Source organism: Oenanthe melanoleuca, chromosome 1A (genome assembly GCF_029582105.1).
Source record: "Oenanthe melanoleuca isolate GR-GAL-2019-014 chromosome 1A, OMel1.0, whole genome shotgun sequence".
Classification (NCBI taxonomy): Eukaryota; Metazoa; Chordata; class Aves; order Passeriformes; family Muscicapidae; genus Oenanthe; species Oenanthe melanoleuca.
Window position 1 is genome coordinate 68,208,004 of NC_079334.1, and position 23,026 is coordinate 68,231,029.

Below are 23,026 nucleotides of genomic sequence, written 5' to 3' on the forward strand. Positions count from 1 at the left end.
ATTCTTGCTGGGAAATTGGGAGTTTTGTGGATTTAATAATTGTGAAACCTCATTAAAATTTCTGATTTCAGGTGGGCAAAAAGCACCAAAAACCATTCTCCCCCTTCCAAACCAAAATATCCTGGATTAAGGCAAAAAAAAAAAAAAAGAGGAGAATTTAATTGGAATTATTTTCCAATTATTTCCCAGTTGCTTCCAAAGAATTCCTGCAGCTTCCCTCAGAATCCTTGAAATTCCATTTTCAGCCTTGCTCCTGAGGTGTCTCTGAAACAAAATCCCAAAATATTTTCATATTTGAATATTTTCCAAATATTTTCATTTGCCTTCCTGAGCAATAATTTTGTTTAAGTTTCTGCCCCTAAATTGGGTCTGAGGGTTTAATAAATCTGGGAAAATTAATTTTTTCCACAAGATTTGGGGGCTGGGAGAATGGGGATTTTCTCCTTTAATAAATTTGGGAAAAGGATTTTTTCAACACTGTTTGGGGGCTGAGAGAATGACAATTTTCCACTTTAATAATTTGATAAAAAGGATTTTTTTCCACACAGTTTAAGGGCTGAGAGAATGACAATTTTCCACTTTAATAATTTGGAAAAAGGATTTTTTTTCCACATGATTTGGGGGCTGGAAGAAGGGAAATTTCTCACTTTCATACTCTGGGAAAAGAAATTTCTCCACATATTTTGGGGGCTAAGAGAAAGGGAATTTTCCCCTTTAATAAATATGGGAAAAGCAATTTTTTCCACAAGATTTGGGGGCTGAGAGAAGGAGAATTTTCCCATTTAATAAATTTGGGAAAAAATATTTTTTCCACATGATTTGGGGGCTGGTTGAAAGGGAATGAGTGGGATCATGGATGGTAGAAGACCCAAAAATGGGAGAAAAAAAATCAATTTTTTCAGTTGCTTTTCCATCTTGGGACTCCAAATCCTTGAACTTGAGCTGTTTGCCCTGGAATTTTTCCCTTCTGGCTCTGGAGTGCAATGTCTGTGATTTTCTCCAGAATGAAATTGGGCAGAGGAAATGGGGCTGCAGCCAATGGAATCCTGAGTCTGGCCAGTTTAAAAACAACATTTTGGCCTCACTTTTGTGTCTGGGTTTGGGCTGGAGCTTTATGGGAAAAATTTAAATCCTCCACCCCATAAGGAAACAAAAAAATCCCAAAAAAAAGAGCTTTATTGCAGCTTTTTTTCCCCATAGAGAAATCCTGAAATCTTAATTTTTTGGGAAAAATCACCTAGAAGAAATCCTGGAATCCTCTTTTTTTAAAAAAAAAATCACCTGGAAATCAGCTGGAATATTTTACTGATTCCAAGGGAAAAATATAAAACCTGGATTTGCATTTTCTCAAGGTTTTCAGGGGTCTGAAAAAGGATGGAATAAAAAATATTGGATTTAAAGATATGATGTGGGAATTTTTTCCTCTCTGATCAGCAAATCTGTCAGAGGAAGGATTCAAGTGAGAGTTGGGATCTTGTTTTTGCAAACTCAGAAAGAAAACCAGAAAAATTGAAATAATTGAGGAATTTTATCCTTGAATGCACTTTGAGCTGAGGAAAAAATACCAGCACCCAAATTGCAAAAAAAACCCCAAAATGTAAGAAATTTGTGAGTGAATTTCTGTTAAACATCACCATGAGCTGGATATATTTAATATTAAACACTAATTAATATTTAATTAATTATTAAATAATAGCATGGTGTGGACAGGCAAAAAATAAAAATAAATTTATAAATTTAATTTAAAATGGCTATAATTGCTAAAAATGTTATTAAAAATACTAAAAATTGTGGGTTTTATGGCCTAAAAACATCATAAAAAGGAGCATTAAACACAAAAAAGAATTTTTGAGAGCCCTTCAAGGCACCTTAGCAGCAGATTCTCAAAGGAACTTGGAAACTGAGCATTTAAAAAGAATTTTAATGCATATTTCCATTCAGATAAATTCCAAATTTCAGCTTTAACAGAAGTTGGACATCATTAAAAATTGTCTTTAAATATTTGAGTGCATTTGGAAATGATAAGAAATCAGGAATTGCACCTTTGCACCTGCCAGGAGGTCAAAGTGCTGCAGTGGGAGGGCACAAAAAATGAAATTTGAACTTTAGGGGGAAGAGGCTGCTTCTCCTAGGAGAATTTAATTGGAATTATTTTCCAATTATTTCCCAATTGCTTCCAAAGAATTCCTGCAGCTTCCCTCAGAATCCTTGAAATTCCATTATCAGCCCTGCTCCTGAGGTGTTTTTGAAATAAAATCCCAAAATATTTAATATTTGAATATTTTCAAAATATTTTCATTTTCCTTCCTGAGCAATATTTTTGTTTAAGTTTCTGCTCTACTAAGTCCCTAAATTGGGTCTGAGAGTTTAATAAAGTTGGGAAAATGAAATTTTTCCCCACAATTTCAGGGCTGGGAGAAGGGGAATTTTCTACTTTAATAATTTAGGGAAAAGGAATTTTTTCTCAGGATTTGGGGACCATGACATGGGGAAGTTTCTCTAATACATTTGGGAAAATCAATTTTTTTCCCAGGATTTGGGGGCTGGGAAAAGGGAAATTTTCTACTTTAATATTCCAGAAATAATGGAAAATGTCAGAAATCTCAGTGCAAATGCCTTCAATCATTATTCCAATTATTCTTTTCTTAGGAAGGGAAATGAGCTGAGAATTCCTAAGCCTAAAACCTCATTTTTATCCATTTTTTTTTTTAGCCACTCACATTCCCAAACAGAAATTCTGCAGCCCAAAGGAATGGGCGATCCCAAAGCTCTCACACACAAGCAGGGACTTTCTAAATAAAATATAAATATAAATATAAATATAAATATAAATATAAATATAAATATAAAATTTTAAATTAAATAAAATAAAAATCCAGAATTTCTGTGTCCCTTGAATGTCCAAGACCAGATTGAGATAGTGGAGGTGACAGGTTGGGGACAGGATGGTTTTTAAAATCCTTTTTAATCCAAACTATTCCAGGATTTTACGACCTTCAATAAATCCCAAATCATTTCCCAATGGTCCCTACTTAAAGATTTAATTCCCAACCACAATTACAGGAGTGCATGGAAAGAAGCTTCAAGACAAATAATTCAATTTCCAGGTGACAAACATCATTAAATAACAAAAAAATTGCGTTCAACTTTCAATTTTTGAGTTCTTACACTTAGCTAAGGGTGTAAAAAAAGGAAATATCTCCAGATTGCTGTATTTAAAATTAAATTTCTGACCCCCAAACCCACAATTTTTGGTTTCTCACAGAAGAGGAAGCGCCGAGAGAAGGACGACGACGTTGTCAGCTTGAACAGCCTCGACTTTAAGGTACTGAAATTAATTTATAACACCTGAAACTGAATTTACAGCACCTGAAAATGAATTTACAACATTTCCAATCCCCTCCTTTGGCAATTCCCGCTGGGGGCTGTGGAGTTTTGTGTATTTTGAATTTTGGGTCGTGCCCAGCTGCTCCTGCCTCAATCCCAAATCCCAAACCCAGCCCAGGTTGGATATTGGCTGAAATAAATTAGTTTTATCCACAAAACCAGATTTTTAAAGCGTGAAATAAATGAGTTTTACCCCCAAAATCAGCGTTTTTAAAAGGTCAGGAAAGGCAAAGCCTCTTCCAATGTTATTTTTGTTTGATTTCATTGCTTGGGTGGGGTGAGAACGAGCTGGACTGGCTGGGTGGGAAATTAAAGGGATTTACAGAGGGAAAAACCATTTCTGAGGGAAAAACTCCTTCCCACTGTCCGTCTGTCTGTCCTGAGGGGAAGATTTTCCAGCTTTTCTGAGGGAAAAAATTCCTTTTCCCTTCCTGAGGTGAAACTTTTCCTGCTTTTCTGAGGAAAAAAATTCCTTTTCCCCTTCTGAGGTGAAACTTTTCCTGCTTTTCTGAGGCAAAAATTCCTTCATTCCTGCTGAGGTGAAACTTTCCTAAGGGAGAAACTTTCCCACTGTCCATCTGTCTGTCCTGAGGGGAACCTTTTCCTGCATGAAGGAGAGAAGCTGAAGTGAAGCTTTTCCTGCTTTTCTGAGGGAAAAACTCCTTCATTCCTGCTGAGGTGAAACTTTTCCTGCTTTTCTGAGGGGAAAGCTGCTTCCCATTGTCTGTCTGTCTGTCCTGAGGTGAAGCTTTTCCTGCTTTTTCCCTGCTTTTCTGAAGGAGAAATTCCTTCCCACTGTCCTGAGGTGAAGCTTTTCCTGAGGGAAAAACTCCTTCACTTTCTGCTGAGGTGAAGTTTTTCCCACTTTTCTGAAGGAAAATTCCTTAATTGCCCCTGAAGTGAAGCTTTTCCTGCTTTTCTGAAGGAAAACTCTTCCCACTGTGTGTCAGTCTGTCTTGAGGGGAAACTTTTCCTGCTTTTTTCCTGCTCTTTTCCTGCTTTTTTCCTGCTTTTTTCTGCTTTTTTTCCTGCTTTTTTTCCTGCTTTTTTCCTGCTTTTTTCCTGCTTTTTTCCTACTTTTTTCCTGCTTTTCTGAGGGAAAAACATCCTTCATCCATCCTGAGGTGAAGCTTCTCTCAGGGAGAAACTCCTCCCCACTGTCCGTCTGTCTGTCCTGAGGTGAAGCTTTTCCCGCTTTTTTCCTGCTTTTCTGGAGGTAAAACTCCTTCCCATTGTCCTGAGGGGAACCTTTTCCTGCTTTTCTGAGGGAAAAACTCCTTCATTCCTGCTGAGGTGAAACTTTTCTAAAGGGGATAAAACCTCCTTCATGAAGGACTGAAGCTGAAGCTTTTCCTGCTTTGCTGAAGGAAAAATCCTTCCCATTGTCCATCTGTCTGTCCTGAGGGGAACCTTTTCCTGCTTTTCTGACAGAAAATTCCTTCATCTGTCCTGAGGTGAAGCTTTTCCTGAGGGAAAAACTCCTCCCCATTGTCTGTCTGTCTGTCCTGAAGGGAACATTTTCCTGAGGGAAAAGCTCCTTCATTCCTGCTGAGGTGAAACTTTTCCTGCTTTTCTGAAGGAGAAATTCCTTCATCCCTCCTGACATGAAGCTTTTCTGAAGGCAGAACTCTTCCCACTGTCCATCTGTCTGTCCTGGGGGAAACATTCCCTCATCTGTTCTGAGATGAAGCTTTTCCAAAGGGAAATACTCCTTCCTGAGATTAAACTTTTCCCACTTTTCTGAGGAAAAAACTCCTTCACTCCTCCTAAGGTGAAACTTTTCCTGCTCTTCTGAGGAAAAACTTCTTCCCATTGTCCATCTGTCTGTCCTGCTCCTTTGGAGAGGGGAAGGAAGAGAAAAAAGGAATTTTCCTGTCTAACACCCCTTTAGTCAAGGCTTAGCTAAGTGAGGTTTAAGGTTCATTAGGCTGAGATTAAAGGAATTGGCTGGTGGGGCATTTCCTGTGTGAGCTCACCTCGTTTGCATTTCTGAAGTCATTATTTCTGAGTTATTTATCTTGAATTCTTTCTTCTGCATTATATATTCTGCATTATTTCTTCTGAATTATTTATCACAAATTTATTATGGATTATTTCTGAATTATATATTACGGATTATTTCTTCTGAATTATTTATTATGGATTATTTCTGAATTATATCTTCTGGATTATATCTTCTGAATTATTTATTATGGATTATTTCTTAATTATATCTTCTGAATTATTTCTTCTGAATTATTTATTATGGATTATTTCTTAATTATATCTTCTGGATTATTTCTTTTGAATTATTTCTTCTTGATTATATATTCTAGATTATTTATTTTGGCTTTTATATACTGGATGATTTCTTCTGAATTATATATTATGAATTATTGCTTCTGAATTCTTTCCTCTGGAATATATATTATGGATTATTTCTTCTGGATTATTTATTCTGAATTCTTTATCCCAAATTATTTATATATTCTGGATGATTTCTTCTGAATTATATATTATGAATTATTGCTTCTGAATTCTTTCCTCTGGAATGTATATTATGGATTATTTATTCTAAATTATTTCCTCTGAATTCTTTATCCCAAATTATTTATATATTCTGGATGATTTCTTCTGAGTTATATATTATGAATTATTGCTTCTGAATTCTTTCCTCTGGAATGTATATTATGGATTATTTATTCTAAATTATTTATTCTGAATTCTTTATCCCAAATTATTTATATATTCTGGATGATTTCTTCTGAGTTATATATTATGAATTACTGCTTCTGAATTCTTTCCTCTGGAATGTATATTATGGATTATTTATTCTAAATTATTTCCTCTGAATTCTTTATCTGGAATTATTTATTCTGGATTATTTATCCTAAATTATACAATATGGATTATTTATTCTGAATTATTTATTCTGGATTATTTATCCTGAATTTTATATTATGGATTATTTGTTCTGAATTATTTCCTCTGAATTCTTTATCCAGAATTATTTATTCTGGATTATTTATCCTAAATTATATACTATGGATTGTTTATTCTGAATTATTTATTCTGGATTATTTATCCTGAATTTTATATTATGGATTATTTGTTCTGAATTATTTCCTCTGAATTCTTTATCCAGAATTATTTATTCTGGATTATTTATCCTAAATTATATACTATGGATTGTTTATTCTGAATTCTTTATCCTGAATTATTTATTTATTCTAGATTATATATCCTGAATTATATATATTATGCATTGTTTATTCTGGATTATTTCTTCTAGATTATTCATTCTGGATTATTTCTTCTGGATTGTTTATTCTGAATTGTTTATTCTGAATTAATTATTAATTCCCCTGGAATTGCTGGATCTTTTCCATGATTGCCCAGGCAAATTCTGGGTTTTGACCTCTCCAGCCTGGATCATTCTGAAATTCCAGGATGGAAGGAGAGGGAAAAAAAAAAAAAAAAAAAAGAGTTTGTGACCCTCTGACCCTGATTTTTTTAGGTTTGTTTTGTTCCTATGCAATGGGAGTGTTCAGACAGGGAAATCCACCCTAAGGGAAAAGGATTTTCTTATTTTCTTTAATTTTAATTGGACAAGCTTTTTATGTGGAGAAAAAATTCCCTGAGTCATGGTTTCTCCCACCAAGCAATTGTGAAATTAAAATATCACCAATCATTTTAACAGAAATCTTCCAAGGAAAAAAGGGAAATCCCTGGGCTAAAGTTCTAAAGTTCAGCTTTTCTTTCACTTGATTTTTTAATTTATTCTCTAAAAAGAATGAAGCTCTGCTGGATTGTTGGGATTTTGAGGCACACCCACCAAGGAAACTCCAAATTTTTGTTAAAATACATGAATGGTGCTGCTGGAATTGTAATTTCCAGGCTTTTTGATCCCAACCCTCCAGGATTTTTAAAGTTTCAAAATATTCCTTTCAGATTTCCCAAACTCAGCAGCAGCACTCCTGAGCCTCATTGAGCTGTTCCCAAATTCTTCTTTTCCTGCATTTAATCAAGATGAACCCAAAACCTCAAATTTGGCTCCATCCCAGATGAAATAAAATCACAAGAGAAAAGCACAATAATTCAATAATGTTCTGATCAAACCATATGTTTTTTAGCCTCTGATAAATTGATTTTTCCAGGGTTTTTCTCTCTAACTCTGCAGCAAAAATGGGATTTCAGCTCCAGCAAATTGAACTGAAAAACCCCAAATTTTCCACCCTACCCCATGTGCTTTTAAAATAAAGCTAAGAGGAAGAAAATATTTAATTTTCTATTAATTTGGATCTTTTTTATTAATTGGGATTTATTTGATTTTTATTAATTGGGATCTCTTTTATTAATTAGGATTTTTTTTTTCTGAAAAGCTTCAGCAATCCCTTAATGCTTTTTAAAGCTCCCATATTCAGATTATTCCACACACTGGGAATGTCCAGGGGGATTAAATGCTTTTATTTTGATTTATTTCCTTGCTTTTTACTCAAAACCCAACCAGATCCAGCAAATCTTTGAGGTTTCTTCCTTGAGGTGCAGCTTAAAACCTTCCAAATATTCCCAAAATCTGAGTGGGATTCCTTCAGCCTCTTCTCTTTTGGGGAGAAAATCAGGAATTTTCTTTTTGGATCAAGCCTGGAACTGCACTAGAATGTAATTTATAATTGACTAAAGCAAACTTGGGGATGGAGGGCAGGAAATTCAGTATTTCCTGCTCTAATTCCTACATTTCAGGTGAGTTTGGGATGTTTCTGATCCCAAATCTCCCTCATATTTAACTATAACAAATTTAGGAATGGATGGCAGGAAATTCAGTTTTTTCTGCTCTAATTCCTTCATTTCAGATAAATTTGGGGCTGTTGGTGACCCCAAATCTCCCCTATATTTAACTATATTTAATAAATTTAGGAATGGAGAGCAGGAAATTCAGTTTTTCTTGCTTTAAAGCTGAATTATTCCTGCATTTCAGGTGAGTTTGGTGGGGCTGTTGGTGACCCCAAATCTCCCTCATATTTAACTATTAACAAACTGGGGATTGGAGGGCCAGAAATTCAGTTTTTCCTGCTTTAATTCCTGCATTTCAGGTAAATTTCGGATGTTTGTGATCCCAAATCTCCCCCATAATTGACTGTAACAAATTTGGGAATGGAGAGCAGGAAATTCAGTTTTTCCTGCTCTAATTCCTGCATTTCAGATAAATTTGGGGCTGTTGTTGATCCCAAATCTCCCCCATATTTAACTATAACAAACTTGGGAATGGAGAGCAGGAAATTCAGTTTTTCTTGCTTTAAAGCTGAATTATTCCTTCATTTCAGATAAATTTGGGGCTGGTTTTGATCCCAAATCTCCCCCATAATTGACTAACAAATTTGGGGAATAAAGGACAGGAAATTCAGTTTTTCCTGCTTTCATTCCTGCATTTCAGGTGAGTTTGGGGCTGTTGGTGACCCCAAATCTCCCCCATATTTAACTATAACAAACTTGAGAATGGAGAGCAGGAAATTCAGTTTTTCTTGCTTTAAAACTGAATTATTTCTGCATTTCAAGTAAATTTGGGGCTGTTTCTGATCCCAAATCTCCCCCATATTTAACTATTAGCAATCTTGGGGATGGATGGCAGGAAATTCAGTTTTTCCTGCTCTAATTCCTGCATTTCAGGTGAGTTTGGGGCTGTTGGTGATCCCGAAGTGCCCCCAGGGCTGAGTGAGTCAGGGAGGAAGCAGGAGGTGTTTTTTTGAAGGGCTGGGTGTGGATCTTGATGGTTGTTAGCAACTAAATAAACACTGACAGCCTCCATTTCACCCGAGGCAAAACGAGCAAAAAAATCTCTTTTTGGGTGAAGTTTTCTCCTCCTGGGTTGGAAATCTCAGTGAGGATCCTGTTTGTGACCCCCTAAGCTATGTCCTTTCCAAGTGTCCCTCTCATTTTAGGGGAAATCTCAGCCCAAATTTCCAACTTCTCACTGATTTAAGTTTATTTTTAATGTGAAAAATTGCTTTTAAAAAAGAGGAGAGAGGGAGAAAATCCTTGTGTCCAGAAAATTCTGGGTTCTTGCCAGTGCAGACCACTCCATCAATAAGTGTCATTCCATGGGCAGAGTCATCCCAAAATCCTTCTCATTCCTCTCAAAAATCTTCTCATTCCTCCTAAAAACTTTCATTCTTCTCAAAGACATTAATTGCTCTCAAAAACCTTTTAATTCCTCCCAAAAACCTTGTAATTTCCCCCAAAACCTTCTTATTCCTCTCAAAAACCTCATTTCTCCCAAAAACTTGTCATTCTTTCAAAAAAAATTTAATTTCCCCCAAAACTTTCTCATTAATCTCAAAAACTTTCTCATTTCTCTCCCAAACCTTCTCATTCCTCTCAAAAATCTTCTCATTTCTCCTAAAAATCTTCTCATTCCTCCTAAATGTTTCCTCATTTCTCCCAAAACTTTCTCATTCCTCTCAAAATCCTTCTCATTCCTTCTAAAACCTTCTTTCCTCCCAAAAATCTTTTAATTCCTCCCAAAAACTTTCATTCCTCTCAAAAAATCTTCTTTCATCCCAAAAACCTTCTTTCCTCCCAAAACTTTGTCATTCCTCCCAAAAAACTTCTCATTCTTCCTAAAAATCTCATTCCTCCTAAAAACTTTCATTTTTCTCAAAAACCTTCTCATTTCACCCAAAAATTTTCTCATTCCTCCCAAAAATCTTGTGTTGCCTCACAAAACCTTGTCATTCCTCCTAATAATCTTCTCATTCCTCCTAAAAATCTTCTCATTCCTCCTAAAAATCTTCTCATTTCTCCCAAAAATCTTCTCATTGCTCCCAAAATCCTTGCAATTCCTCCCAAAATCCTTGTCACTCCTCCCCAGAACCCTTGGCTTCATAACCCAGCCTAAAAATCCTCCCTAAAAAAACAAAAAAAAACCAAAAAAAAAAAAAAAAAAAAAAAAAAAAAAAAAAAAAAAAAAACCACAAAAAAACACCACCAAAACAAAAAACAAACAAACAAACAAAAAAAAAACCCAAACGTCCTTCTATTCCAAACCCCTCCTTCCCTGTCCTTCCCTCATCCCAAAATTCTGATGGGAATTTTCTTGGCCTGTCCCATTCCTGCAGGAACGTGCCTGTGCATAAGTTACAAATTTGTGTTTGAAAATCCACTTTGATCCCATCAGCAGCTCCAAGAAAACAACTCCTGCCACAGGAGCTGAAAAACTGCAGCTTCTTGCTCCATTAATCTGAGAAAAAAAAAAAAAAAAAAAGGAATTTTGTGTTTAATAATATCCCAGGATTGGCTGATCCCTGATTTCTGCTCTCTCATTCTTATTCATGAGATGGAAATTGGTTTTTTCTGCCCTGAGCACAAGGAAGATGAGGGAGCTCATTCCAATTTTACCTTTCTTAAATATTCCCAAAATGTTCAAGGATGGATTTTACCATTCCTAAAGATTCCCAAAATGTTCAAGAATATTTCCTAAATATTCCTAAAATGTCCCAGGGTGGACTTTACCTTCCCTAAATATTCCCAAATGTTCCAGGGTGGTTTTTACCTTTCCTAAATATTCCCAAAATGTTTAAGGATGGATTTTACCTTTCCTAAATATTCCCAAAAATGTTCAAGGATGGATTTTACCTTCCCTAAACATTCCCAGATGTTCAAAGCTGGATTTTACCTTCCCTAAAGATTCCTAAAATGTTTAAAGGTGGATTTTACCTTTCCTAAATATCCCCAAAATGTTTAAGGATGGATTTTACTTTTCCTAAATATTCCCAAAATGTTCCAGGGTGAATTTTACCTTCCCTAAATATTATTCCTAAAATGTTCAAGGATGGATTTTACCTTCCCTAAATATTCCCAAATGTTCAGGGTGGATTTTACCTTTCCTAAATTTCCCAAATGTTCAGAGTTGATTTTACCTTTTCTAGATATTCCCAAAATGTTCAAGGGTGGATTTTACCTTTCCTAAATATTCCCAAGAATGGATTTCAGGGAAATCAGAGTTGATTTTTTTTTTTGTGTCTGTTTACAGGAGTTGAATGGCTGCTAATTATAATCAGCTCCCAACATCCAAAAAAAAAAAAAAAAATTCCAGAGCAGCTCTTAAAGTTTTTGGATGACCCAATGGTCTCTTGTTGGGTCATCACCTACTTCTGCTCATTTTCCAGAATCCTGCTCTGAATTTGGCTGGGAATATAAATATCCAGGAGTGGAATGTTAAACACAGCTCATGGCCAATAAACAACCTCACTTTGGGGTCCCACTGAGCATGGACAGCAAAAACATCATCCACTAAAAATATCCCAGTAAAAATAGCTGGGAAGGGATGGTGTAGGTGGCTGGCAATTCCCAGAAAACAAAATTTCAGACTGGCAATGGGATGGATTGGATGCTTTCATTTCCCCAGACTCACAGCCACCCAAGGGATTAAAACTCCTCAGGTTCTTGTTTTGAATCCAGATATCAGGCACCTTCCAGGATCTGGGGAAAAAACTGGGAAAACTGGGAAATTCCACTGAGGAATACCCACCTCCCTCCAGGCTTCTCCTTCCAAGCTTCTCCTCTGCAGCCAGGGTGGAACTGAGAGCTTTGACTCCTGGCTTTTGGATTTGGGATCAAATGGAGCCATCCCAGATTTTCCTGGGAATGGTTGGGATTGGTGCCAGACCAGAGTGCTGGAAGGATTCTCCATCTGATGATGGGCTGAAAATCCCAATCCTGCTGGGATTTTATGTCTTCCTGCTGCTCCAACGCCTCATTTCCTTGAGTTTTTCCAAGAGAAAAGTTGGGATCAGGTCATGTGTGTCCACCCTGGGGACATTTCCAGCTGTTGGGGACAATATTCCTGCATGGTCACACTCTGGTAACCCCTGGCATGAGGCAGGTGCCAGGTGTCACTTCAACAACCCAAATCTTCCATCAGCACGCTGGAATTTTGGGATTTGAATGTGTGTTTTCTTCAGAATTCATCCTTTGTTAATCTCAAATTTCTTGGAGCTGAAAGAACAAATTGGCATGGCAATACTCTAGGGAGGATTTTTTATTTGGTGGCAGCACTTCCAGGAATCAATTCCAGGAGCAAGGGTGAGGCTGCCCAGGACTCAAGGTAAACAGCTCTGTGGGAATGGAATCCCAGCCTGCAAAGCTGAGGGAAGCTGAGGGTTGGGTGATTCCCTGTCACTCCAACCCTTCCCAGCTCCCTGATTTGATGACAGGAGGGATTTTGCTCCTGGAAGTGAAAATCTCTGTGGGAATCCAGGGCAGGAAGGCTGGGGATGCCCCCTGGCAGGAAGGAGAGCAGGAAGAACTGGTCTGGTATCCATGGCTGGTATCCATGGCCTGGTCCAGCTGCGTTCCTGAGGCTCCTGGAGGGACAGGAGAGGGGGAAGGGAGATCTCTGGGATTGAAGGATGTGTCCTGGAATTACAGCCCAGGCTTTATGGGGAAATCCATCCATCTGAACTGCTGCTCCTTCCTTTTCCCATATTTTGGCTTTTATCTGAGGGTTCCCAAGTTCCACATCCCTCAGGATGGATTTATGGTGCTCATCTCCATCCCTCAGGATGGATTTATGGTGATTTCCACACTCAGGATGAGTTTATGGTGATCATCTCCATCCCTCAGGATGCATTTATGGTGATTTCCACCACTCAGGATGGATTTATGGTGCTCATCTCCATCCCTCAGGATGGATTTATGGTGATCATCTCCATCCCTTGGGATGGATTTTTGGTGCTCATGTCATCACTCAAGATGGATTTTTGGTGCTCATGTCCATCCCTTGGGATGGATTTATGGTATTTATCTTCATCCCTTGGGATGGGTTTATGATGCTCCTGTCCATCCCTTAGGATGGATTTGTGGTGCTCATGTCATCACTCAACATGGATTTTTGGTGCTCATCTCCAACCCTTGGGATGGGTTTATGGTGATCTCCACCACTCAGGATGAGTTTATGGTGTTTATCTTCATCACTTGGATGGATTATAGTGATCGTGTCCATCCCTCAAGATGGATTTATGATGCTCATATCTATCATCACTCAAGATGGATTTTTGGTATTTATCTTCATCACTTGGGGTGAGTTTATGGTGCTCATCTCCATTCCTCGGGATGAGTTTACAGTCATCATCTCCAACACTTAGGATGGATTTTTGGTGTTTACCTTCATCACTTAGGATGGATTTATGGTTCTCATGTCCATCACTTGGGATGGGTTTGTGGTGATATCTCCACCCCCTGGGATGGATTTATGGTGATCATCACTCAAGATGGGTTTATGGTGATCATGTCCATCACTTGGAATAGATTTTTCGTGATCATCTCCATCCCTCAGGATTTATGGTGGTGGTGTCCATCCCTTGGGATGGGTTTATGGTCATCATCTCCACCATTTAGGATGGATTTTTGGTGATCTCCACCACTCAGGATGGGTTTATGGTGCTCCTCTCCACCACTTGGGATGGATTTTTGGTGTTTATCTCCATCCCTTGTGATGGGTTTATGGTTTTCATGTCCATCCCTTGGGTTTATGATGACCATTTGTATCCCTCAGGATGGATTTATGATCATATCCATCCCTCTGTGGGTTCATGGTGCTCACCTCCACCACTCAGGATGGATTTTGCCCCAAAATTGTTGATGACCTGTCGAGATCCCATCCCAGGCTGGGCCAGCTGGGAACTGCTGCTCTCAGGGAACTGGTGGCCTTGCCCTCCCCTTTCTCCAAAGAAAAGGCATTTCCCAGGACACAAATCCCCAGCCCTGCAGCTCTGTCACATCAGGCCAGCAACATTTCCTCACCCTGACCTCACCTGTCCCTTGCATCAGCAGGGATTTGTCACCTCCCAAAGTGTCAGCAGACAGTCAGGGATCCCCACGAGGGCCCTGCCCCGAGGACAGTGCAACACCCACGTCCCCAAACACTCAGCTGGGAGCAGGAGGAGCTTTGGGGACAGGGACATCACGTCCTGCTGCTGCTGGGAAGTGTTTCAGTGTCACCTTGGTGTGACTCTGCCTCACACCTCCCCTCACAGCTCCTGGCTCTTCATCTTCCTGGAGAGAAATGAGTCCTGAATCTTTAGGTCGAGTTTAACAAGGCTTCAACCTTAGATTTTAGGAGGAATGGGTTTGATACTCTCTAAAAAAAAGGAGCAATTCAAGGGAGGGTTTGTCTGTTCCTCCCCTGAGTCAGCATCACTTTGGTGTTAAAAATAGCAGATTTCAGTAATCCAGGAAAGTGTTTTTGTGTCTGAAAGAGTCACAGTCTGTCCTTTCAGCAAGTGGAAACTCAGTGTATCCTGAATTTCTGAGAATCCTCCATGTCCTGGCCTTGCATGGCAGAGGTTAAGTGGCTGCAGATTTGCTGAGAGAAGCAAACAAAGGCAAAAATTAAAAATCCAGGGGAGGGGACAGCAGGATTTTCCTTTTTCCCCTCCTCCTGACTCTGAAAAACACTGCAAACCTTCTGCTGGAACCCACCCCAAATTTCTCCCCTTGGTCAGCACAGGTAGGCAGCCAAATCAGTTTATTTTTACCAGCACAAGAAGGCTTTTATTTCAAAGAGATTTGCAGCAGTGCCAGGAATAAAAAGGACTTGAACAAACAAACAGAAAATCCAAACCCTGTGCAGCTCCAGCCAGGCCTGCCGGGACAGGCTCCCCTGGGAGAGCAGGGGGAGAGGCTCAGCCCAGCCCCAGAGCTCTGCCAGCACAGCTTTAAAGCTCACAGCAGACTTAAAAGCACAGGTCTAGACAAGAATCATTTAAAAAAATATATAAATTTTACAGCAGCAAAGGTTTTATGCTCCAGCCTTGGCCAGGAGAGCCGCTGTTAGGAGGAGGTTGTCCTGCCACGCTGTAAATGCCAGGAAAAAACAGTAAAAATGGGGAAAAAAAACAAATGTATGCTTGGCTTTGTGGGATCTCTGCCCTCCTTGCAGCAGAGTCTCTTGGAGGTTCTGTTTTTCACATAATCCCAGGATAAGTGAGGTTGGAAAGGACCACAGTGGGTCACTGGTCCCACTCCCAGAGCACAGGGAGGGCACAGGGAGTGTCCAGGTGGCTCTGGAATGTCCCCAGGGAGGAGCCCCAGCCCCTCTCTGGTCTCTGCCCCATCCAGGGATCCCATCATCCTGGGATCATTCCTGCCTGTTCCTCTGGTGCCACTGCTGGGCCCTGAGCAGCCCCTGCTCCTCCTTGGGATCTCCTTTGGATCCTGATCCATGGATGGGGTCCCTGAGCAGCCCCTGCTCCTCCTTTGGGATCTCCTTTGGATCCTGATCCATGGATGGGGTCCCTGAGCAGCCCCTGCTCCTCCTTTGGGATCTCCTTTGGATCCTGATCCATGGATGGGGTCCCTGAGCAGCCCCTGCTCCTCCTTTGGGATCTCCTTTGGACCCTGATCCATGGATGGGGTCCCTGAGCAGCCCCTGCTCCTCCTTTGGGATCTCCTTTGGATCCTGATCCATGGATGGGGTCCCTCACCGTGCCCCCTTTCCCCTGAGCCTCTCCAGCCCCTGAACCATCCTCACATCCCTCCTATCCTGAGGAACCCAGAGGTGGACACGGCACTCACAGGAATAAACAGAATTTTTTTGGGAGTTTTTTTGGGAGAAGTTTGAAAGAATTTGGGGCTCCGGGCACCGAGGGGGCGTGGCTTGTCGAGAAGGGGGCGGGGTTTGCGCACTGGCCCCGCCCCCTGCGGTGAGCTCGGGGCGCGGCGCGCGGCGGGCGCAGAGCGCGATGAGCGCGGGCTGAGGGAGGGTCGGGGCTCCCGCGGCCATGGTGGCGCACGACGAGCTGGGCGGGCTGCTGCCCATCAAAAGGACTATCCGGGTCATCGATGCGCAGAACCAGCACTTCAGGGAGCAGGAGGTGAGCGGAGAGGGGGAAAAATGGGGATTTATTTGAGGGGAGATTTGGGGAGGGGGAGCCCCCTCAGCTTCCCGCCCTCCGCGTCTGAGGGGAGGCGGCGAGCCGGGCAGAGAGCGGGGTAGCCGCTCTCTACCTGGCTTAAAAAACTCTCTATATGTATTTCAAGTTTATCTCTATTTATATATATCTTTTATGTACATATATGTGTATGTAATTTTATATATATATATGTATATATGCCTGCAATGTATTTAAGCTTTTAGCCCCCAGAGTGCGACCAGGCAGCCAGAACCGATCTCGACGCCTCATCCAGCGATTTAAAAAACTATATATGTTTAGATCCATGTATATATATCTTTTTTATATACATATATATACATTATATGTATATACTTAAGCTCATAGCCTTCAAAAAGTGAGCCAAAACCAATCTCGATGCCTCACCTGATCCTGCTCCCCCCAGGTTGCTTTTCATTTAAAATTCGCCTGTTTTCGTTTAAAGATCGCCTGTCTCCATTTAAAAATCCACTTTGTCTCTCAGCGCTCTTTCCACTGACAGGATTTTTCCTAATTAGGTGCTTGTTTGCTGCTAAAACCGAAGAAAAACCCTTCATGGGGTTTGTCAGGCTTTTGAGGGCTGGTTTGTTTGATTGAAGTATTGTTATTTTTATCGCGTGTTGTTATGCAGATGGTAATGATTGCGCTGCTGGGAGGTGTTCCCAACCCTCCTGCTGCGACAGGAGCAAAAGTTCAGCAGCCAGGTAGGGCCCGGCTGCCTTGGGCTGGGTTTATTGCTCAGATTAGTGGCGAGATGAGGTGGAAAAGTTAAAAAAAAAAAACAACCAGGCGTCTCGAGACATTGCTGGGGTTTGAGGGCTCAGCGCCGAGTCACCGAGCTCAGCAAATCCCGACTTTGCAACAGCCAAACTTGGGCAATCTCATTGTGCAAAAGGGAAACCAGATGTTGGGGGAGAAGAAACAGAAAGCAGAGCTCTGGGAGGGGAGCGAATCGCCTCTAATTCCGAATCCCTGAGCCAACACTTCTGTCTGAGCTGCAGTTATCAGTGCACATCCCTGGTCGGGAATGGGCTCTTGGATTTGGGAAAGGTGTGGTTGCTCGCTCGGGGCTCAGCACGCTCCTTACACAGAGGTGGTCAGGAGGCTGATGATTTCTGGCAAGAATTATTCATGTTGCTGACTAAAATCCCCTTTTTGCTGAATTGGCTCAGTAGGAAAAGTTCTTTCCACGGATGGTTTTGCCATTGGTCACCGTGTTTGTGTGGGGCTGGTGTGGAATTGCGTGTGGCACGTAGCAATTGCACTCGAGTAAAGGGATCCTTGTAAAAACCACTAATTATTACCTAGCATGGGGGAAAGGTTGTAGGCGTGCTGCTGAAAAAAAATCTTGCTCAAAAGTACAGCCTGGTTTTCTTTCCAGCAAGGTGCAATCTTTTCATGAGTTAACCTGCACTTAGAAGCACTTAAAGGAATTTCAGGAGTGTGAAATCTCGCCTGGCATAAAATTAGTTTTAATGGCTGTGCTCGTGATGTATTAATTCACTGGGAAAATAATAATTCCTGATGGAGCTGTTGACCCCGCCGGGGTTTTAATTATTTGTGAGTGCTGTAACACCCCCGGATTGTTACAGAAACCTCCCAGACTTTATTGTAATCCGGCTCCTGTAAGGAAGACGGCGTGGAGACAGGAGAGTCATTGTTTGCAAGTACAGAGCTAAAAAAAAACCCTCCTGAGCCCGAGTTATCCGCAGCATGAACCGCCCGCAGTCTCGGCTTACACCGGGCCGAGACACAGAGCTCGGCCAAGGGGGAGTTCCCGAGCGCAGGGGTTTGAGTTTCCTCCTCCCTGCTCCGGATCAAACGATCTTCAGGACGAGAGCAACAACCAGATGGGGTTTTTTGGCAGTCGAGCCGTGTCTGAGGAGCGCTCAGACACTCAGTGGAATTTTTTTTTTTTTTTTTCCTCTTTAAGAGAGGAAAACCAGCCTTTTGCTAAGCTGAATTCAGGAATTCCTGCTGCCAGCCCTTGGACACGCGCACGTGTCACTTCAGGCGGGCACAGATGTGCTGGGAAGGCATTCCCGCATTCCCACATTCCCACATTCCCGCACGGCCCGGGGCTCCCGGCCCTGTCACTGGATCTCTGCAGAGCTGCAGCGCTGACCCTTCCCCAGTGACCTGCTGGAGCCTCCCCGTGGCTTGAGGTTTCTTGCTTTTCATTTTCAGTGTCACATTTTGCTTCTCCAGGCTATTTTTATCCCTGGCCTTGTCAGAGCCGTGGGTGGCTTTGTGTCTGTGTCTTCTCTGCTTCAGTCCTGCACTTTCTTAAGCTTCTTCTGGCCATGTCTCTTTATTTATCCTCCTGCACTGATAAATGATTTTCTAGAAGTAAATACCTCCCTTTTCTTCCACTCAGAAACATCTGCAGTAAATTAAACCTTCCTTGTTGTCTTTGAGCCTGGCCTAACTTTCCAACCTTTTCCTGGCTGTCCCTGTCTCGAGCTCAGTGGAGGAGTTCCTGGTGTCCCACTTGGAGTTCCTGGTGTCCCACTTAAACCCAGCTGAGCATCCCATGACCGAGGACACTTTTACAGCTTTTCCCCTTTTTTATGGTACCCTCTTAACTCTGACATTCCCCAAACATTTCCAGCGCAGCTTTGTGCTGGCCAAGAGCTCTTTTCTTACTGCACGGCTCATAAATTGTTTCTTTTCATGTTCCCCCCCCTGCAAGTTTGAAGGCTGAGCTCAGGGTGAGCTCACCTCCTCCTCCTCCTTCTCCTCTATTGCCCAACACCGCGTGTGGGCAGGGCCCCTGCTGGGGTCGAGTTGCTGAAATCAGATCTTACACACACACACTTCAGCTCCTTCAGTCTTCATGACTCAAATCCAGCTCTGTGTGTTCCTATTCCCCTTTTTTTTTTTAAGTTTTGTTTTCAACATTTGTCACTTTTGAGCAAAGGGTTTGGCCACCGAGCTGTGCTGGGGATGGAAACAGCACAGAGTTCATCCTCAGCAGCCTCCACAACCTCTGCCTTTTGAAATTCAGCAATAATTAACCAGTTTTAGCTGAGCTGAACCCAAATTGGGGCTGCTTCCCTGTCCTGCTCTGAGTTCGTGCTGAGCTGTCTCATGAGGATGAGTCACGTCCAGCTCTGTGCCAGATGTTTGGGAGCACCAGGACAGTCCTGCAGCCTTTTCCCAGCCTTAACTCAGAGCCCATCTCTTCCCCTGTGCACACCTTTCCTGCCCAGCCCTCACCACACAATATTTTTGATCTCAAACACATCGAGTTGCCAACAGAATTTTCAAAACTGAAGCAGCAGGAGCTTTCCAGGGGCGTTTCCTCTTTCTTGGCAGCGTTTGGGTCAGGACAGACTTGAGCTCCTGGAAGGGATTAGTGGTGGAGAAAAGCAGAAGCTCCAACTTTCAAATCTAAACAACGTGTAAGAAAAATTACAGTGATTGCAGGGGGTGGGGAAGGGCAGGAGGAGGATGAAACTTTGCAAACTGAAGGATTTCAGCTTTATCTGTGTGCGTGTCCCTCGCAGGAATGTCCAGCTTGTGGTTGTTTCTGTGCTGGGCCCCCACTGCTGCTCTGCTCTCCAAAATAAAATGGAAAAACACATTCTTTCTCCAGAGGAAAAGATGAGAAAATGGAGAAGCACATCCCAGCTCCATCTTTAGCTGCCACAGAGTGTCAGAGAACACTTTAATCTATTTCTGTTCAAAGCATAACAGTCCCTGCTGGAGCCCTATTTTGAATTCTCACTGATGTTCTCTCACCTCTTTTAACTCTGGGCAAAAACCTCTGCAGTTTAATTGCAGCCTTAAAGTTCAGACAAATATTTATAGCCTTGAAAGATGAATAGCTGCTTCCAAACACTCTTCCTTGCTGTGTTTGCCACTCCTTAAGTGGGTTTGTGCTTTTGGAACCTGCCTGAGAAATTTCCAAGGGAGGCACAGCCAGGACAATTTGTTCTCTGCTTGCTTTGCAGGAGCCAAGCACGAAACGGGTCCGGCCTTTAGCACGAGTCACCTCCCTGGCAAACCTGATCTCTCCTGTCAGAAATGGGGCAGTTCGGCGCTTTGGGCAGACAATCCAGGTGAGAACAGAGCAAAACCCAGAGATTTGGGCAGGGGGTTGGTTGGGGGAGTAAAACAGGCACCTCCCTGGGATTTTGAGGCGTCTCTTGGAGCTCTCAGTGACCTTTTATGGGCCTCGGGGGTGAAAAGTGCTACCTCAGGAGTGCACGGGTATAAAGTGCTGTATAAACAGGTTCAGCAGTAAATAAAACCAACTGCCTGAGATAAGGAGCTGATAAGGTGCCCCAGGCCTGGGCACACGTGTGCTGCAGCATGAGGGGAGCTGCCCCTGCTGCCCAGCAAGGGAGCTCTGTGTTCACACCTGCAGATAACAGCATGTCTGCAAAACACCAGGGCAAGGTTCAAGTGGCTTCTGATTAACCTCTCCAGAGGAAGAGTTATGATCCTTGTTTATTTACTTCCTCATGCCTTGGAAATAAACCCAAGCTTTGCCTTCCCATCTTCCTCCCTAGCGGATCAGGGCAGGGAGAGGGGCATGGAAAACCTTGCCAAGCTTGATTAAAGCTTTCCTTTATCTGAGGAAAAGTGTCTGGGTGTGTTTTCCTGCCAGAAGGATGAAGGATTGGGAGTGCTGTGGATAATACTGCAACGCTTCTGAAATGTTGGCTCACCACGTTTGTTTTTAATATTCTTAATTAATTTCTTTTAAATCCCTGCAGTCGTTCACCCTTCGCAGTGACAGCAAATCCCCTGGCTGTGCCCAGAAATCATGCAGCAGATCTGCTGCTCCTACTCCCCCTAAGAGAAGGAGCAGTGTCCTTTGGTCTGAAATGTTGGATATCAACACGAAGGAATCCCTGAGCACCAAAGAAATCAAGCGCCAGGAGGTAACTGCCCATGAAAAACAGGCTTGGGAGCAGCAGCCTTTTGTCTGGGAAGAGTAACAACCTTTAGGGAGGGGGCTCATCTTCCTGTGCACCTAAACCTGAGCTTTCTGTCTGCATCAGCCATGGGAAAAGCAGGATTCCACTCTGGAATCCAGTGTGACCCTTTGGAGATGCCAAACTTTCCACGGCATTCCTGAAATCCCAGCCCCGGCCCCGCTGGCTGCTCTGCAGCTGCCCCAACCTCAGGTTCCTCACAGAGCCAGCTGTCTTTCTCCTAAAGCTCCTGACAATTGGTTGGGAGCCAAGCAGCAAGGCCTTGGCTTGCCTTTTTCCTGGAGTTCTTGGCCAAATCTTGTGGAGACAGCACAGGAGCCGCCGGAAGCCGCCTGGGATTTGACCTCTGCGGTTTCGGGGGTTTTGTGTTTGCTGCCTCGCCTGGCTCACAGCAGTGATTTAAAAGGCTCTAATATTTAATTTGGCTCGTGCAGGGGCCATCAGGGCTTTCACACAGTTGGAAGCAGAGCAGCTTTCTCAGGGCTAGCAAAGTAGATTTACTCAGGGTTGTCATGCCCAGGTGCCACCGAGCGGTTGGGGTGGCCAAGGGGCTTTTCAGGGCAGGCTGTTCATCATGGCAGCTGAAAGGCTCTTTCTGGCATTCAAAATAACTCTGGGTGCTTTGTCCCCTTCCTCCCAGGCCATCTATGAAATGTCCAGGGGAGAGCAGGACCTGATTGAAGACCTGAAGCTGGCCAGGAAGGTGAGTGGGGATTTTTCCAGAGAATAATGAGGGTTTTTTGTACCTGCAAACATGACGTGGGAGCTTTATCAGCCCCAGAACCCCCAGCTGAAAGCTGGCCCAGAAAGCTGACGTGAGCACTGGGCCAGCACTGCTGAGATTGCACCAAACCCTGCCATAAAAGGATTGTGCAGAGCTGCTTGGGGACTCCCTATCCCAGCTGGGAACAGTCCAGACAGGAAAATCCTTCTCGTTTAAGTCTCCATACTTCACAGAGTGAATCTTTTAGCATAAATCAGTGTTACTCTTTCTGTTGCTTTCACTTGTTTCACCTGATAAATCCCCTCAGTTTAACTCACCAGCTTTGGGGCTTGGCACATCTGAACATCTTTGAAAATATTTTATTTGACAGGCCTACCATGATCCCATGCTGAAACTGTCCATCATGTCTGAGGAGGAACTCACCCACATTTTTGGGGACTTGGATTCCTACATTCCTCTGCATGAAGGTAAGAGCAGCTGGGTGGTTTGTGCTGGCTAGGATTTAACCTCTGCTTTCTCCTGTTACTCGTTGGGGCATTGCTGCAATTCCTCTTTTTGTGTTTCCATTCCAGACTTACTGGCAAGTTTGGGAGAAGCAACAAAACCAGATGGAACAGTGGAGCAGATTGGGCCCATCCTTGTGAAGTGGGTGAGTCCAGAACTTGGAATCAAAGGGCTAAAACTGAGCTTAGAGAAGGTTTAAAGGCAGAAGCTGCAAAGCTCTGGGGCTTTTGTGACCCTGAGTGCAAGACTGGAACGGAAATCCTGGCAATTCTGAAAACAATGGGATTCTGTTGGCTGGAATGGGCCCTGATTTCACCCCAGAGACTTGGAATGATTTGCTGATTTAGGGTTGAAGTGTCTGTGTCTCCTGGACTCTGTCCCAGTGTGATTCCAGGACTATTATCCTTGCTAATCCCAAACACTGGGAGCTTCATGGGCTCCCTGTGCTCATCCTCCTCACAAGATCCAGTTGTTTGGAGCTTCATGGGCTCTCTGTGCTCATCCTCCTCAAAGGATCCAAACATTGGGAGCTTCATGGGCTCCCTGTGCTCTTCCTC

At 42.5% G+C, this 23,026-nt stretch overlaps 1 protein-coding gene across 2 annotated transcripts in view; it reads left to right on the top strand.

Annotated features, from left to right (window-relative positions):
* NET1 (neuroepithelial cell transforming 1) overlaps positions 1 to 23,026 on the top strand; it is a 48,541-nt gene that overhangs the window by 21,108 nt on the left and 4,407 nt on the right. Inside the window, exons 3-8 of one of the 2 annotated variants that reach the window (XM_056482287.1) lie at positions 3,266 to 3,325; positions 20,252 to 20,359; positions 21,020 to 21,187; positions 21,882 to 21,944; positions 22,336 to 22,432; positions 22,538 to 22,614. In XM_056482287.1, the coding sequence (XP_056338262.1) occupies positions 3,266 to 3,325; positions 20,252 to 20,359; positions 21,020 to 21,187; positions 21,882 to 21,944; positions 22,336 to 22,432; positions 22,538 to 22,614 (573 nt within the window). Of the gene's footprint in view, positions 1 to 3,265; positions 3,326 to 16,067; positions 16,239 to 20,251; positions 20,360 to 21,019; positions 21,188 to 21,881; positions 21,945 to 22,335; positions 22,433 to 22,537; positions 22,615 to 23,026 lie in introns of those variants that run through there. The other variant, XM_056482288.1, reaches the window with a different exon arrangement.